The sequence below is a fragment of the Ascaphus truei genome, chromosome 6 (genome assembly GCF_040206685.1).
Source record: "Ascaphus truei isolate aAscTru1 chromosome 6, aAscTru1.hap1, whole genome shotgun sequence".
Taxonomy (NCBI): domain Eukaryota; kingdom Metazoa; phylum Chordata; class Amphibia; order Anura; family Ascaphidae; genus Ascaphus; species Ascaphus truei.
Genome location: NC_134488.1, coordinates 135,499,950 through 135,518,471, shown reverse-complemented (window position 1 = coordinate 135,518,471; position 18,522 = coordinate 135,499,950). Strand labels below are relative to the sequence as shown.

At 47.0% G+C, this 18,522-nt stretch overlaps 1 protein-coding gene across 1 annotated transcript in view; it reads right to left on the bottom strand.

Annotated features, from left to right (window-relative positions):
* Positions 1-17,780, bottom strand: part of LOC142496614 (uncharacterized) — a 69,215-nt gene extending 51,435 nt beyond the window's left edge. Inside the window, exons 1-3 of the mRNA XM_075603276.1 lie at positions 17,104-17,780; positions 14,256-14,372; positions 6,025-6,174 (exon numbers count right to left, since the gene is read on the bottom strand). Of these exons, the coding sequence (XP_075459391.1) occupies positions 6,025-6,174; positions 14,256-14,372; positions 17,104-17,155 (319 nt within the window). The 5' untranslated portion in view covers positions 17,156-17,780. The remainder of the gene's footprint in view (positions 1-6,024; positions 6,175-14,255; positions 14,373-17,103) is intronic.
* Between the last annotated feature and the right edge of the window lie 742 nt (positions 17,781-18,522).

Sequence of the window (18,522 nt, the reverse complement as noted above, 5' to 3'; positions counted from 1 at the left end):
AATGTAAAAATGGATAATTAGATTACAGCAAGGAGATATAGGACAGATAACTAAGTCCGACCAGGAGAACCTTCCTAATTAAATAAAGGGTGTATAGGTGAACCCCTCGTTTAGTCCATTGGTGCTCCTGGTTTTCAGTTTGAAAATCCATTCTGCTTCAATCCGAAGCAGGGATTGGTCAGTGTTGCCCCCTCTCATGGGACATTTCAGCTGGTAGATGCCCATGAAATTAATGGCATTGATGTCGCCATTGTGGTATTGTGTCACGTGTCTGGCAACAGATGTTTCAGCAGAGTGTTTAATGGAATTGATATGTTCCAGAACACGTCTGCGTAGTTGTCTGGTTGTTTTGCCAACGTATCTCTTACCACATTCGCATGTGATAAGATATATAACGTTGGTGGTCCGGCAGTTAATGAAACTGTCAACAGAAAAATGTGATGTGTTGTCATGATTGGCAAATACTTTGGCCACATTTATATGTCTGCATGCTTTACACCCTTGGCAGCGGTACATGCCCTTCACAGGGCTCAACCAAGTTGCTGTTCTGGGACGTTGAAAGTGGCTGTTCACTAATGAGTCCCGTAGGTTTTTGGACCGCCTGCTGGTAATCATAGGTCTGGGGCCTATAACCTGTGCCAAGTCAACGTCAGCCTGTAGAAGATGCCAATGTTTGGCAAATATCTTTTTGATAGCCCATCAACGTTTGTTAAAGGTGCCAATGACTCTGATTGTTCTGTCCTTAGATTTTGTCTTATTTCTAGACAGAAGGGAGACCCTGTCACAATGTAATGCCCGATGGTAAGCCTTATTCAGTGTTTTAATATGGTAGCCACGATTGAGGAATCTAGACCGAAGTTCCTTAGATTGTAATATAAATTCTTCAGTCGTGGAACAATTCCTCCGCAGTCGGAGGTACTGACCTATGGGGATGCCACTGATGAGGCTTCTAGGGTGCTGGCTCTGAGCTAGTAACAAACTATTGGTCGCTGTGCTTTTTCTATAGACCTTGGTCTGAATGTTACATTCACCATCAATATATATATTCAGATCTAAGAATGTTATTGAAGTGGTGCTTTACACAGTCGTGAGCCTCAAGTTCAGAGTGTTGGTATTTAATTTGTCCACAAACTCATGGAGTAGTTGAGTGGGACCTTCCCATAGGAGCAGAATGTCATCTATGTACCTGATCCACATAGAAATGTGGTCAGTATACACAGAGAGGTCCTCATTGAAAACGTGGATACGCTCCCACCAGCCCAGGTACAAGTTGGCATACGTAGGGGCACAAGCAGTGCCCATAGCAGTGCCCTGGGTCTGGTGGTAATAAAGCCCGTCAAAAATAAAGTAGTTATGTGTTAGAACATAATTCAGTAGATCAAGAACGAAGGAGTTGTGTCTATTAAATCTACGGTCCCGTGTTGACAAAAAGTATTGAACAGCGTTAAGACCATTCTTGTGAACAATGGAGGTATATAAAGATTCTACATCTAAACTCACAAGGATGGTCTCAGATGTGACGTGGACCCCCTCAAGTCTCTGTAGTGTTTCTTTCGTATCCTGGACATACGACGGGAGACTGATGACGAAATCCCTTAGAACTTTGTCCAAGTAAATGCTGCTTCCCTCGGACAGACAGTTGTTGCCCGACACTATAGGGCGACCAGGAGGGGACCGTAATCTTTTATGTACCTTAGGTAGAGTATAGAATGTCGCTACCGTGGGTGACTTCTGGTACATAAAATCAAACTCACTTCGGCTGATCATATCAGTATCAAGTGCATGCTGTAGAATGTCTAACAGTTCTGATTTATATTCTGACGTTGGGCTATGGTCAAGGGTCTCATAACAATCCCTATCACTAAGGAGCCGCATGTTTTCACCAACATAGGCTTCAGTGTCTTGAATTACGATGTTGCCACCTTTATCAGATGGTTTAATTGTGTAGGTTTTATCAGACATGAGTTGTTTCAGACCGATTTTTTCATCGGGTGGGAGATTATTAACAGACTTATAATGTTTTGGCTCTGCTTCCAGGTCCCTAGTTACGCAGGTGACAAACAATTCAACAGCTGGACAGGTGGTAATTGGAGGGGTAAAGTGACTCCTGGGTTTCAAGTGTGTAAATGGACCAGTAATGTCATTGTCAGGTAGGATATTCTGGTCATATAGTTGACAGAGATCCACAACATCTTGTCTTTCTTGAGCGTTCAACCCATCAGTGAGTAAGTTTGAATTCGAGGCTGCGTGCTTAGCGTAGAATTTATGTAGCAGCAAGCATCTCCCAAATAGGTTTAGATCCTTAACCCACTCAAATAGATTGAAGTCTGACGTGGGTGAAAAGGATAGACCCTTCTTTAATAAATTCAATTGAACCTCACTAAAGGAATGACTGGATAGGTTGAAGATTTGTAATGCATCATTATCTACAGGGTCTTCAGTCACTGGTTGGGTGTTTTTTAGCTTTTTTTGGTGGTGGTTCGCAAACTTCTTTTTTCCTCTCCTGGTTTTGCGTTTTGGAGGGCCTGGGTTTTTACAACGTAGTGTCTTTAGACATTTTAAGACCCATCACTCTCAGGATCCAGCACACCTTAATATATAAAGGCATTCAGTGTATACCTACTGATGGAAGGGTGGGGACAGGGTGAAGGTACTCTCTAGACAAGAGAGTTACTGGATATTTCAACTGAACACCATGATCCCTATGGGGTTAAATGAAGGTCTTGATATAATTTCACTTCTATAACCATTTCTGTACAGTACGTGAGTTTAAAACTGGCTCCTTTGTAACAGAAATAATTTGGTCTTTAACCATTTTCTAAAGTTCAAATAGGACTAACTGTATTGGCCTTAATATATCCAAATATTTCTATATGACTCTAATGTTGATTCTTGGCATTTGAGACTCCCAAGGATATGCTAAAACTTGCTATGATAATTTTAGTGATGTGCAGCTAGAATATTGAGCTAATTGTATAAATCTGTGGGCAACTTTAAAACTATTTTGTTTTGAAGGGTATGATCTTGCATGCCCACTCTAAATTAATCACAGCTGATGTTTAAATTGCTCTATGGGTCTACCAATGGGATGGGATGTGTTCTAATTGATTTTTCAATTTTATGCCCATTTCTAGTTGCTTTTGGGTTTAAATAGCACACTGTTCCATAATCAATCAACCCTGATATAGTATCTTTTGTGATACGAAACGCGTTGGATAGGAAATAGATTGTGTGCTCTTTTATCCATTTTTTTTATTCTTTATTCATATTTTGCTATTTAGTAATGAACTGCCACTGATGCTCCTTTTTGGTGCTATTTTGCATTAAGCCACTTAGAATACGAGGTGGAGCAGTGCAATATTCTACGCTTGCAGCCCCAGAGTGAGTTTTTGAACTTTCCACTGTGAAACCACGTGACCGCTGAAAACATCACACCGGGAGCGGACAACCGGGAGTGGGTGCTTTCCCTGTCCGGTATCAAGTGGAACCAGACGTGGAGTGGACAGGCTGGGCTAGATCACCTACTGCTGAGACACTAGCTGCCTGCACTGACGAGCTGAGAGTGGGTGCCTTCCCTATGAGCATTGCCTCTATTGTGGACTACTACATTGTTGCCTTTCTAACGGCCACACTTACAGCGTATAAGGATCCTCTGGAAATCTTGTATCATTCTAATGTTTACTTTATTGCTCAGCATTCCTAAGTGTATCTTCTATATGGCACTTATTTGTGCTCTCTTTATCCTATTGAAATTATAAATCTTCAATTATTATTGGAACATGTTCTTTGCGCTAGTAGTTTTTCTTGAATCTTTCGTCTTTAACAAGTATAACTTTGTGACGTACTCTGGGATACAGGTGAAATGATGCTGGTATGGGACATTAGGCCCAACCTCCACAGTCAGGAGGTGATCGTCTATATAATGTGCCCCTGTGACTGTGAGGGGTAAATAGGGTCTTAATAAAGGTCATCCCTTTATTGGTTACCTCTGATTTCAGTATAAGAGTTTGGGAGTGATAGCTCTTGAGCCCAGTAACATTATATGCATAACCTCTCATTTGCGGTAATAAAGATTTGTTGTGTTTTTACCTTTCCAGGGGTGCCAGCAAGCAGGGATTGCTGGTGCATGAGTTTCAATGGGGGTTTTGCGGAGAAATTGTTGTCAGAATGTGCCTAGGTAGTTGGAGTCCCGAGTTGTCGGTTCCCCTAAAAATGTACCGGGGAATCATGCCTGATTCTCAGATACATGTAGGCACATTGTCCCGAAAATATCACCCCTTGAAAATGCAAGCATGACTCACCGCTAGGGTTCCCTGCTGCAGCATAGCCCAGAAAGGTAAATGGGGCAAAAGGATGTAAAGTACCCTTGTAACTATAAGGGGGATACCCCAGTTATTGCCCAGGTAGCCCAGAACCTGTATTGTTTTCTTGGGTGCTCTAACTGTAGATACATTTGTGAAGAGACTCTCAGAGTCCAGTCTAAGTCCTATAGATAGTGTGTGGGGAATACAGGCTGATAGAAAATAAAGTACACATTTTTATTCTATTCCCCATACCCAGGGCTTAGGGATATATTAAAGTCTATTTTTATTAATACAATGAAATGTTCTGTTGTTTACTGTAACGAGTTGGGACTTTCAGAACCGGTGCCCAGTCAGGCTGCAAGGACTACTAAGTTGGTGCCAGTAAGTCTACTGGACATCGGAGTTGAAAGTTACCAGAGCATGCCAGAGGTGTGAAAAACATTTGGGTAACAAGGAAAGACTCAAGTTCCCATGTCCTGGGATCAATGGCAGTCGTCCGGGCGGCCATTTGTTCTGCCAGACCTGGAGGAGCATGACCCAGTGGGTGGCATGAGATAGCCAGGGACAGCGGTGGCAATCTTGGGCATTTCCCTTGATTTCCCACAGACCCAGCTTTCCATACCGGCTTCATTCTTATTGGCTACTGAGAATTTTCCCACGCTCTGATTGGCTGTTATATATTGTGAATGAATCTCCAAATAATATAAAACATATGAGCCTATCAGGTTGGAGATTTCCGGTGGTAGAAGTGCGGGCGGGCTTTCCAAAAGTGCTCTTGCACGAATAGCAGAGCACCGGCTTCAGAAAAGTCTGCACCGAAAATATTGTAAGTCTCACTTTTGGCGGCCAAGTTCTAATAATCGAACGTTACGGTCGAGGCTGGGATTGCAAGCCGATTTTAGTACCAGGAGTTTGGTGCTAACCCCCGGTCAAAAGGAGTCCAAGTTCTCAGAAGAGAAGGGAGCGGTGGCGTGTGGAACTTAACGCCGATTTGGGAACCAGAGGATTTCAGGCTAAAAGTCCCGGTCAGGGGAAAACTCTGATTTAGAGTTCCCTGCACATAGGACAGTCTAATATTCGACCCCCAGTAAGTGTGCTTTTCATGTGTATTTTGTGTTCCTCTGTGTGTATGCCTATTTCTGTGAATAAACTACAATTTATTTCATTATAGTGTTTTGCTAAATGAATGATCCTGTTAAAGGCGCACAATAAACCTGGTCTCCCGTGACAGCCCCAATACCACAACTACCTGCAAATCTACTCCTACTTCATCTGTAAGAAAGCATACACAGTAGTCCATAGATACCTTGACATGATGTTTTGAACTTGTAGACTTACAGAGGTACTCACATAATCCCTGCTGGGATAGAAACTGTTGGCGTTCTCCAGCCGCATCGGTAGGAATCAGAGATGCAAGGAGAATGGCGGTGCACAGCAAAAAAAGGATTGCAGGCGAATATAAAACTTGGTTTTACTGGTACATGGCAAATACAAAGCCACCGTGACGCGTTTCGCACACTGCACTTTGCTAACGCCCTTCCCCTTGTATTCCTTGATGTACAGTGTTCAGCAGAATGCATGACCAGGAGAGGCTCTGCTGCTGTTTGTGTTGCTGCTATAACAGACTGCTTGTGCCCACAGGCAGATTTACACCGGTTAGCTGGAGGATTAGCTTCTCAGTTGGTGAAATACACAGAGATTAAATGGAGGGAGTACTTACTGAGTGGATTAGCTGGGATGCAGGAGTTAGTATTACAGCAGCTAGTCACGAATTGTATCTTGTAGGAGGGGGATGTCAGGGTGCCGCTCTGCGCACAGTATCTCGGGCTCCCACACTGCCGTGTAAAAATTATTTCAACATGATATCTATCTGCAGAAAGAAAGACAAAGTCAAACTGTTATAATTCACACACACATACACACACACACACGCACACGCACACGCACTCGCACTCGCACTCACACACTCACACACACATTAAAGAACATGAATCCCATTGAAGGCAATAGGAGTTTTTCCGTTGAATCTGGTGCAATTCTTTTTCCCGGACATTGCCCCAGTTTTGCAGCAGGGACACTTGGGTAATTACCTCCCTAAAATTCTCTGAGGGTTATCCATTTAACCGGGCTAGTGCCGATCGGGCCACTATTTTATGAGACTGGTCAGTGAGATGTTCGTGCAATAGTGACCCTAGTGGCACCATCAGCGTATAATAAATAATCACTCATCTCTTTCCCTTTGGCCCCAATTCAATATGGAGAGATTGTGTTAATACAGAAGTGCCAGTTCTCTAGCCTCCCCAACAGGGCAGGTTTTCAGGATATCCCTGATTCAGCACAGGTGGCTAAATTAGTACCTGCTTCAGCACAAGTGGCTCAATCAGTACCTGCTTCAGCACAGGTGGCTCATCAGAGGCTGAGCCTTCTGGTTCCGCCATCTGTGCTGAAGCTGGGATATTCTGGAAAACCTGACCTGTTGGGGGGGCTTGAGGACTGGTGTTGACCACCCCTGGGTTAACACATGGTTAATTGTGCATCATATTCCATGCACTGTTTAAGTTACAGACCCGCATTGTCACTGATTCTCTGGAGTCCGTCTCACTGATATGCTATCAAAGTCTGGGGAACAACGCGAACAAAACCAACGCCGTCTGGAAACCCCAAATCTGTAGACGTGCAGAATAACCAATCACTTAGATTGTCAGCTCTTTGGGGCAGGTTTTATCTTTGCCTGATATTATAATTTCTTTGTTGCGTGTATCCCCATAGTTTGTAATTTATTTCCCTTTTATGTATACAGTAGGTGGAGCTCTCTGATTGGTGCTCACTGTGCCCCTCTCTGGTGGAGTTTATAGGAGGGGCACACAGGTTAATAGAGGGGCACACAGGTTAATTGACAGGTTAATAGAGCGCATGTCTCTGCAGACATGAGGGGTAGATGGAGGTGGAGAAGGGAAGAAGTGAGAGATGAAGTGATGGTCAGAGAGAGGAAGGGGGAAATGGAGAAATTATAGAGAAGTTTTTTTTGTGACAACCAGGTAGTGGCCGTCCTTGTGGTTGCTGGCTGTAGTCCATTGGTGAATGTCAAAATAAGGGGTGAAAGAAAGAAAGCAGGATGCCCAAGGGAGAGAGGGGTCATCTATATGGCAGTTGAAGTCCCCAAGGTGAAGAACATGGGAGTCTGAGGAGAGAAAGAAGGAGAGCTACGATTCAAAGTGAGAGAGAAAAACAGAAGGGGGTGAGTAGAGGTTGATGGGCGACAGATAACCACCACATGGAGAGGGAGAGAAGAAAGAAGCAGAATAATGTGAGCCTCAAAGGAAGGGAAAGAAAGGGAGGGAGGAATAGCAAGGGTTCGGTAACGGCAGAGAGAAGCCCCACACCTCCACCCCTGCTATCAGGGAGCAGCGTGTGGGAGAAAGAAAGGCCAACATAAGAGAGGGCAGCTTCCAGGGGAGAGTCAGAACGAGTGAGTCAGGTCTCAGTTATAGCAAAGAGGAGCAGAGAGTGAGAGAGAAAGAAGTCCTGCATGTCACGGGAGACCAGGCATTTACACCTTGCTACCGGGATCATTCATTGAGCAAAACAAGATAAGTGAAATAAATTGTAAATTTATTCACATGAAAAGGCAAACACACAGTGGAACACAAACTACATAAGAAAGACACACTTACTTGGGGCCTGGGGCAAAAAACTAGAGTTTCCTAGTTTAATACAACACAAAACAAAAGTCTTTAGTTGACCGGGACTTAGCCCGAAATGTCCTGGAACTGAAATCGGCATGACGCTCCTGACGCCACCGCTGTCTTTCCTACGGATGACTTTAAATCACTGTCACGATTGTGCTCGCCACAAACCGGGGCCGGACCGCGTGGCTGAGACTGGGTTATGGAATCACCGAGCATAGACCGCGCAGACTGGTCCGGAGTGCATAGTTCGTAGTTGTTCATAGCAGGGTCGGGACTGGAGAGAGCAGCGTAGTCAGTGGACGAGCCAGGGTCAGGATTGGAGACATCAGGGAGAACGTTATCAAGGCAGAATTTCGGCAACAGGTAGTCAAGTCGGTTCCGCTTCAGCGTAGAAGCGGCAGGGCGTGAGCGGGCGGCGACCATGGCCCATGGTACCGGTCTCCGGAAGGGGTAGGCAAACCGGAGTGGGCACACCACCAGGCAGCACTGGTAAACCGCAAGAGTCCAGGAGGAGCCTGTGCAAGGAGAGAGAGAGCTACAGACCTCAGGACTAGTTGACCGGCCTCTGCTAAGGGAAGGGAAGCAGGCCTCAGGAAACAGGGAGCTGAAGTAAACACTGGAGATCCTCTGCTTCAGCACAGGAACCATGACACGGCCTCTGCAATGGAGAGGGAGCAGCAGGCCCCAGGAACCAGTAGACAGGCTTCTGCCATGGAAGGACAGCAGGCCTCAGGAAACAGGGAGCTGAAGTAAACACTGGAGAGTCCTCCGCTTCAGCACAGGAACCAGGACACGGCCCCTGCAATGGAGAGAGAAGCAGGCCCCAGGAACCAGGAACATGAACTAGGAACATGAAACATGGAACAGGAACATGGAAACTTAACGAGAGATAACAAGCCTAGGGATTGTGGCAAAACACATGTAACATCCAAGAAGGATTATGCTCGACAGAGAAGCATTGTGGGAAAGCTGTATTTAAAGGTCAGTGAACCAATAGCAGAAGGGGCGTGCGAGAGCATTTCTCTAATGACTGAACTGAGGCTGGGGCTGCAGTAATAGCTTGAACAGCTGCAGTAGATATCAGGGGAAGTGTTCCAGGACTGCACAGGTCTGTAAGCCAAGGTAAGCAGTAAACAAAGGTATGCATTCCTTACAATCACTTCACCGGGAGTTAGCTCCAAACGTCCTGGAACTAAATTCAGCTTGCAATCCCAGCCGCGAGCACTCCGTTCAGTTATTTAGAACTTGGTCGCAAAAAGCTGAACTTGGGATTTCTGACACCGGTGACTTTGTTATTTCTTTCAGGGCATCTTTTGGTCGTTTCAAATGTGCCGCTGCTGTTCTGGCACTTAGAATCTGATGTCCGGATTGGTTGAGGGATTCTTATAATATTTCTGTGTTCATTCATGAAATACTCCAGCCAATCCCAGCGTGGGAACATTTCTACCAGCCAATCAGAGCGATGCCATTCTTCTGAAGCCAGGCAAGTGGATCTTCTGAATCAGCCAAGGGCATGCACAAGATTGCCTTCTCTGCCACTTGGTATGCAGAAGCCACCCGCTGATTTAGGCTCCTCACAGTTTGCTGGGGCAAATTGTAGTGCCGGGGACTTCTATTTCTCCAAGGATGTAGGTATTCAAGATTAAACCTCCTGCCCAAATGTTCTTTATACCTCTGACATCCTTTGTGGCTTTCATGTCCGATGTCTGGGTAGACACACTGGCACCAAGCTGGTAGAACTCACTCAGAACATTTGTCCGGAAAGAACCAGTACATTATACTGTGCAGAAGCATATCTTATTATATATTTGTGAAAGCACTGTATGCCTGTCTGCATCTTCCTGTGTCCCTAGGGGAAATGTCATTGGTCCCTTGGCCCGCCCGCCCCGCACCTCTGATTGGCCTGAGGCGGAGTGACAACACACACACACAGTGTCACACACACACACACACACACACACACACACACACACACACACACACACACACACACACACACACACACACACACACACACACACACACACACACACACACCACACACACACACACTGTTACACACAGACACACACACCTCTCTCTCTGTCCTCTCCCACCCCCCATCACACTCACCTCCCCCCCTCAGCTCCCCCCCGGTGCTCCGCTCAGCTCTCCGCTCAGCTCCTCCCTGGTGCTCCTCTCAGCACCCCCCCGGTGCTCCGCTCACCTCCCCCCCTGTGCTCCACTCAGCTCCCCCCCTGTGCTCCACTCAGCTCCCCCCCCGGTGCTCCGCTCACCTCCCCCCCGGTGCTCCGCTCAGCTCCCCCCCGGTGCTCCGCTCACCTCCCCCCCGGTGCTCCGCTCAGCTCCCCCCCGGTGCTCCGCTCACCTCTCCCCCGGTGCTCTGCTCAGTTCCCCCCTGGTGCTCCTCTCAGCTCCCCGCTCAGCTCCCCCCCCGGTGCTCTGCTCACCTCCCCCATGGTGCTCCACTCAGCTCCCCCCCGGTGCTCCGCTCACCTCCCCCCCGGTGCTCCGCTCAACTCCCCCCGGTGCTCCACTCACCTCCCCCCCCGGTGCTCCGCTCACCTCCCCCCTGGTGCTCCACTCACCTCCCCCCCGGTGCTCCGACATGCAGTGGGCAGGCAGCCTGCAGATGCCACGCGGGGCGCCTAAGATGACGGCGCCCTGAAGGACCCCCTTCCTCCCTCGCGAGGGAGTAACTAACATGGCGACGGCCGGAAGGAGAGGTGACGTGTGTGTGTGTGTGTGTGTGTGTGTGTGTGTGACAGTATGTGTGTGTGTGTGTGTGTGGGACAATGTGTGTGTGTGCGTGTGTTACACTGTGTGTGTGTGTTACAGTGTGTGTGTGTGTGTGTGTGTGTGTGTGTGTGTGTGTGTGTGTGTGTGTGTGTGTGTGTGTGTGACAATGTGTGTGTGTGTGTGTGTGTGTGTGTGTGTTATACTGTGTGTGACACTGTGTGTGTGTGTGTGACACTGTGTGTGAGTTTCTGTGTGTGTGTGTCAGACACTCCGGAGCTACACATGGGGGAGGTCCCGTCCACTGTCCCCCCCCCCTCCTGTCCACTGTCCCCCCCCCTCCCGTCCACTGCCCCCCCCCCTCCTGTCCACTGTCCCCCCCTCCCGTCCACTGTGTCCCCCCCTCCCATCCACTGCCCCCCCCCTCCCATCCACTGTCCCCCCCTCCCGTCCACTGCCCCCCCCCCTCCCGTCCACTGTCCCCCCCCCTCCTGTCCACTGTCCCCCCCCCCTCCCATCCACTGTCCCCCCACCCTCCCGTCCACTGTCCCCCCCTCCTCCTGTCCACTGTCCCTCCCCCCCTCCTGTCCACTGTCCCTCCCCCATCCCCTCCTCCTGTCCACTGTCCCTCCCCCCCTCCCCTCCTCCTGTCCACTGTCCCTCCCCCCTCCCCTCCTCCTGTCTACTGTCCCTCCCCCCTCCCCTCCTCCTGTCCACTGTCCCTTCCCCCCCCTTTCCCCCCTCCCCCCCCCCCCCTTTTCCTAGCGGGAAATTTAATTCACGGGCAACGCCGGGTCTCTCAGCTAGTATGTTTTAAAACACACTGTTTAATAAAAATATACACTTAGGATATTTGTCAAAGTCTCTCTGGTATGGGGAATAGAATAAAAAGCTGAACTTTTATCCTTACTGGTCATATTCCCCACATACTATAAACTAGACTTAGCCTTTAAAAACTTCTCACAACCTTATGTATGGTTGGAGTACCACTAGAACCCCTAAACAGGTTCTGGGTGACCTGGGAATTAACTGGGCATCTCCATTAACCTAGGGACCCCTTGAAAAGTTCAGGGACACCTCACATCCCTATGCCTCATTTACCTTTCTGATCTGTGCTGAAGCAGAGAATCCTAGGGGTGAGTCGCGAGGAGGGAGATTTTGCCGGAGCAATGTGCATATGTGTATCTATGAATCTGACCTGATACCTGGGTAAATTTTTGGGGTAACCAGCCACTCTGGACACTGACTAGCTAGACACATTCTGACAAGACTTTCTCAGTAGAACCCCATTTGAAACTCATAGCCCAGCAATCTGCTTGCTGGCACTCCTGGAAAGGAAAAAAACACTTACATTCTGCATAATGCATAATTTTACAAGCATGTACAATCACTGGGCTTAGGAGCTGACACTCCAGAACCCTGATATATGTGTAGCCCTGATAGGTTGTGGGCTATTGTTCTGTCCTCCTTGCAGATATCATCCCTGGTAAGGGCAGGTTTGCCAGGAGTAATCATGGGTTTTCCCCACACCCTTGCAGCTCTGTGAGTCAGAGAAGGTAGTGCAATCAGGCCTGCTGTCCAATCAGGGACAGGGGGGTGGTTCTTACTTGAAATGACTTAATGAGCTGTACTTCCTGATTTAGATCAGCTGCCTCTCCCCCTTGAGAGAGGTTAGTCTACCCGAGTACAATGTGTGCCCTCCCTCCAGGGAGCGGTGGAAGACTGTTCCTCTCATTCCACCAGGGGATAAGGGATGAGCTGGGACTGCTCTCAGTGCCTTTGGCTGGGAGTGAATGTCCAGGAACATCCTGAAGGTGAATACCTTATGTGCTGCTAATTATACGCTGCCATATTGCAGAGGATTAAAGTATCCCAGTGACCAACTATACTTCTTGCCTGAGACTGGAATCTGTCAGGGAGAAGTTGAGAGAAGTTCACCTCTAGAGGTTCCTCCCCACAACTCTGGGGATCTGTAGGAGATGGAGGCACTGTACCTGTGAGTATCATGTGAGCGGAGTAGTGGAGAAGGAAGGAGAGATGGAGATATATGAATAGAGTTAGAGACATAATGAGGTAGGTTGTTGTGCTAGTTTAGTGCTGAGAGGTGAGCGAGGAATGGTCGGTGAAAATTAAGTTAGGCTGAGGACAAAGTGGAAGTAGTGAGAAATGCAATATGAGTGGAGGTGTTCCAGCGCAGAGGTGCGCAAACTTTCTACATCGCACTCCGCTTTCCCTCTGTTCAATTAGAACCCACCTGCCCTTAAGCGGACCCCCCCCCTGCCCTCAAGCAGACCCCCCCCTGCCTTCAAGCGGACCTCCTCTGCCCTCAAGCGATGTCGAAACAAAGGCCGATTACGCACAGATTAAACATACGATGCTATGTATGTGTCCGTGACCGCTAAATGGTGCCCCCCTTAAAAAATGTGGCACTCCCCAGTTGGCGCACCCCGCTGAGAGGAAATAGAGCTGCGTGTCTTTAAATCTGTGATAGAAACTCTGCTCCTTCCAGCGCAGATCTAATTCCCAATCCAGGGACAACAGGTGTTGCGATCTCCTGCTGTTACATTCCCAGTTATACCCCACACTGTGTGCGACTTACAGAAGGGCCGCTTTAAAGAGGGACGCTGTACATGTAGCCTGCTGCCCTCGCGTCATGTATACTGTTGGCACTATAAAAATAAATAAAATAAAAAAAAATTAAATAAAAAATATATATATATATATATAAGCAATACGATACCGTTTGGAAACGAAATCAGCAGGCAGCACTCCAGAATTGAGCAAACAAGTGTATTGAAAAAATACATATATATATATATAGTTGGCACTATATAAATAAAATAAAAAAATAAAAAATATATATATATATATATGATAAATTCTTTGGAGCAGGGACTCCTTTTCCTAAAAATTAGTTTTATGCCCGAAGCGCTTCTTCCCTTTATGTACTGTATTTGTTATTTATATTATTATGTCACATGTTTTACTGCTGTGACGCGCTACGCACATGAATGGCGCTATATAAATTAAGACATATATATATATATACAGATGCAGCGGCCATTATTTGAACAAATCACGCAGTGTATACCTCGGAATACCCATGTCACGGCGCAGGATTACTTCCAACCGTACCGCGTTAAGAAGCAAGTGCAGAAAATGGCATTTTAGTGTTCTTAAACACCTGAAAGTGACACGGTAGCACAGTCGCACAGTACTGTACACATTACAATTCATTCATTTAATTGCATATAAATGCTAACAATCCATGAAATTCAAACAAAGCAATCGCGATAAGCACGGGTTCCTGGGGCGATTGGGCGTATTCATTCCGCGTGGAGTACAGCAGCGCACACGAAAACAGCGCCGTGATTTCTTACAATCATGGCCGCTGCATCTGTATTAGTGCAGTGATAATGGCGCCGTGGTACATATGCCAAGGTTCTTCATCATTCTATATACATTGTATTGACTCCCAGTGTTCTCAGTGTGTTGATACAATAGTAAGGTGTTTTATGAAACATACCTTGCTCTGTCCACACCATCATGGACATGCACACATCCTCCTGGGACGGGCAGGTCTGTGCTGGGCCATCGCAGTTACTTGCTTTTTGTACGCACGTGATGCACGACAGAGAATGCGCTGAGAGGGACAAAAACAGGACAGATCAATTATTCAATTACTCAGTGCCAGGAAAGTGAGTGGGGAGGCGCTCACTTAACTCCTTCACTACTGCATACAGTTTCATAGCATCACGCAGGCTCCGTTATTCACCTGTTTGCAGACAGATCCCCAGAACATCACACAGACTTAGGGGGCTAACTTAGCCCCCTTACAGATTCATGGAGGGCTATTACTGTGCAGGTTATTTATAGAGGTGGGCAAATTGTTTGGGGGGAGAATTTGGAACAGCAGCGGATCGGCCGCTTGCTTTGATCAGTGGATTTCACCGGATCAATGTCATAAAAAGGGCGATTCCCATGTTTTTTGCAGATTTTTTATCATTATTACCAATACTCTCCGAATTCCACAACCCCCGGCCAGATTTGTAGAAACCAATCACCAGCAGATTGCCGAATTCGTTGATTGGATTCTACAAATCCGTCCCCGGGTTGTAACCAATGGCGGACATTCATGAATCCGCGTGGAATGAAACCGCCCAAATTATTTTGCGAAATTTACACCGCGCAAAATGGATTTTGGGGGCAACATCAGCGGTAATCCGGGAAACGTATTTGGGTGGATTCACCCATCTCTCTATAGCCATGGGTGGTCCAGACTATCTGCCTGCCCTCCTGTCACGTGAGTTCTCATAGATACAGACAGTGACAGGCTATCCTGTGGGGTTTATCCCCCCTCAAACAGCCTCCCTGAGTGGCAGGAGAGGAGGTAACACTAGGTCTGGGTTACAGCAAATCATGGTGCAGACCCTGTGTCCTCCCCTTTCTTCATTAGGGAGGATGCATTGAAAATCATAGAGTCAGTGTTGGTTCCTTCCCAGCCGGGGAAGAGAGAGGAGGTCTAGCCCCTCCTGTGGCTGTGGGAACCCAAGAGATGTGCATAGCACAAGGCCTCAACATTATCTGCTGGCCAGCACCATCCCGTGGTCTGGAACCCATTCTCCATGATATGCAAACACTGCGATACCACCTAGAGTGGCTGCATCAAGTAAACATCCTTTTTATTTACTTCTGACTATGTCTGACTATGTCACACTTCTGACTATTGGACAGAAGTATAGGAGAAAAGAACTGTCATGGCGGGGACTGCCTGCAGCTATGCTGGAGCCTACTGTGTCTGGAGGTTCTGTCACCAAAGAAAAGTACCTGAGGATCACCTAAAGCCTGTCCTGCTCCCCACAACATCGCAGAATCTCATCTCTCCTTGACCCTCACAGGTTACCAGCACCACACGGACCTGTAGCCTAGGCATGATCTCCCAGAGGGGAGGGGGGGAAACAGTGCTGCATCTAGTTATTTACCAAAGACTCCAAATCTAGGGCCAGACCGCTGCTAAATAATTGCAGCAGACGTATCACAGGGAAAACTCCACGGGGTGTGAGTATCAACGCGGAGAAACTCCGAGGGGTGTGAGTATCAATGAAGAGAAACTCCGAGAGGTGTGAGTATCAACGCGGAGAAACGTGTCTTAACGCACAGGTGCTGTTTTTGGAGCAGAGTTGAGGCTTACGGTTTGTAAGGACAGTTTCTTGCACCCGATACAGAATCTTAAACGTCCGTCCCTTAGGATATGGGGAATATGTGCTGGCAAATTAAAGGGAAAAAAGAACAACATACAGAGGGGCCATCTCTAGTATCTTCCATAAGTGACTCATCAAGCATTGTGAGGCTTCTCCAACGAGTTTGCATGTGCAGCTATTCAGAAAGCTTCCGTAACATGCCAAACTCGCTCGAGAAGCTTCTTCCCGGTCTGTAGCTCCCCGCACAGACAAACCGCGCGGGAGCTGAAAAGATGCTCAAACTCGCATTTCTGGAAATATTGAGCTATTCTAGTAGCTGCGAGATTCACGTCGCGGCTGTAATCGCAGGTTATCATCTCGCCACCTCAAGGGTGACGAGATGGGATCCGCGATGTGACTCTGACGCAGTAAAAATATTATTTTTCTTCAGATTGAAGCCGGGAGTCTCTGACCCTCATTAATACCGGCTCCGGAGACCCCCGGCCTCCATCCTATGTAATCAAAATACATTTACACACAACTACATAACCTTACCGGATAACCGCTAAGGTAATGAAGGGGTTAAATAGCAGTGCATGGTTTATTGGTGGTAGAGGGTGGGTAAAGTCTATTAATAAAGTCTCCCGGCCACAGAACTAGATCCAAAACCCACCACGGGGGCAGTGTGTGTTCTGAAGATTTTCAAATCCATTCAATCAGTGGCTCAGCTGAAGCAGAGACCCAGAAAACATGACCGGTGGGTGGTCCTTTAGGACTGCAGTTGACTGAGTCAATGACCGAGACACCTGTGCTGAAGCAGGGATGGCCTGACCAGTTGGTGGCCCTTGACCAGTGGAGTTGCCCACCCCTTGCTTAATGCAAAGCAAAAGCATGGCATTCTTCGCAGATTAGCTGTGGGTGAATGGAGACAGCACCAAGCACAATAACTGATTACACAGTGTGACACTGACAACTTGTCTCTTTAATCACAATGTGTGTAATGTGTAGTGCATATAAGGACCCCCACCCCCCTCATATTATTTACAGGCACTTCCAGATCTCCTATTGTTCTCCATGAACCCATCTCCCTCATTTGTCTAACAAAGACCTACAGATTACCCCCGGTAAATTCAGGTGCCCATTGGATAAAGGCCTCTCCAATAGCAAAGAGGTCACAAGTCGCCTTTCCCTTACCTGACACTACGAGAGCAGAGAGGAATCCAATGACCTCGAACGCGACCTTCATGGTGACCGGGTGAGGATAGTGCCGATCCGACAGCTGTTTGTTCTCATGATATACTGTATGATGCAGTAAGGACAGGTAGAAACCAGGTGTTTATCACTCTTGGAGAGGAGAAAAGGAGGCAGGTGCAATATACAGAAAGGGTTTGTTATAGCCAGAGGCAAAGTAGGAAGACGAAACAGGGGAGGAGATTACGGGAGGATCGATGTTTTAGTTAATTGCTTATATACAGCAACAATAAATAGATCATCCCATTATTCTCACAGAAATGAACAATGATCACATCCAAATATTTAATGTAGAGAAGTAACTGGACGTTACTCACCAATACTACTGAAAGGACAGCTAGGGGACAGCGGGGGACTGCCACAGAAATAGAATAATATGAGCTTTTATTGGCATCAGTTTGATATCGATGGTTCAACAGTAAATCACTAGTTGGGAGAATTAACTAAACTAATCAGAATTCTCCATTCAGCATTTTGTACAGGACGTACCATCTGGTCACAAGAGGCGTCTTATACCCGGAACTTTCCAACCCAAACTCCATCCAATTCAGCTGGTGTCATCTTTTCAGTTGTGGGCAGGTCCAGTCCTCAAGGGCCAACCGCAGGGCAGGTATTAAGGATATCCCTGCTTCAGCATAAGTGGGGCAGTCTTCGACTGAGCCACTGATTGAGCCACCTCTGCTGAAGCAGGGATATCCTGAAAACCTTACCTGCTGGTGGCCCTTGAGGACTGGAGCTGCCCGCCCCTGGTCTAAGCCCTGTGAGGGAGGGAAAGACAGATCATTATAATTTAATCTGTGAAGAAATCGCATATTGGTTCCTTAAAGGATATCACAGCCTACAGCAACTCTACAGCAAGTCTCATGGGCCAGTACAGCTGTACTATACCACACAACACCTTCCTACTGTTTCTGTACGCTCTTCCTACCTACCAATTAGATTGTAAGCTCTTTGGGGCAGGGACTCCTCTTCCGAAATGTTACTTTAATGTCTGAAGCGCTTCTTCCCATTGTGTTATTTATATGTATAATTTATATGTATTATTTGTGTGTTATTTATGTGATTGTCCCATGTATTACTGCTGGGAAACGCTGTGTGCATTAATGGTGCTATATAAATAAAGATATACAGTACATACATACATTATACCACACCACACTATACTATCCTACACAACACTATACTATACTACACCACACTATACTATAACACACCACACTATAATATAACACACTACACTATACTATCCTTCACCATACTATACTACCCTACACCACACTATACTATACTACTGTACAGAAGCATTACACCACACTATACTATAACACACCACACTATACTATCCTTCACCACACTATACTA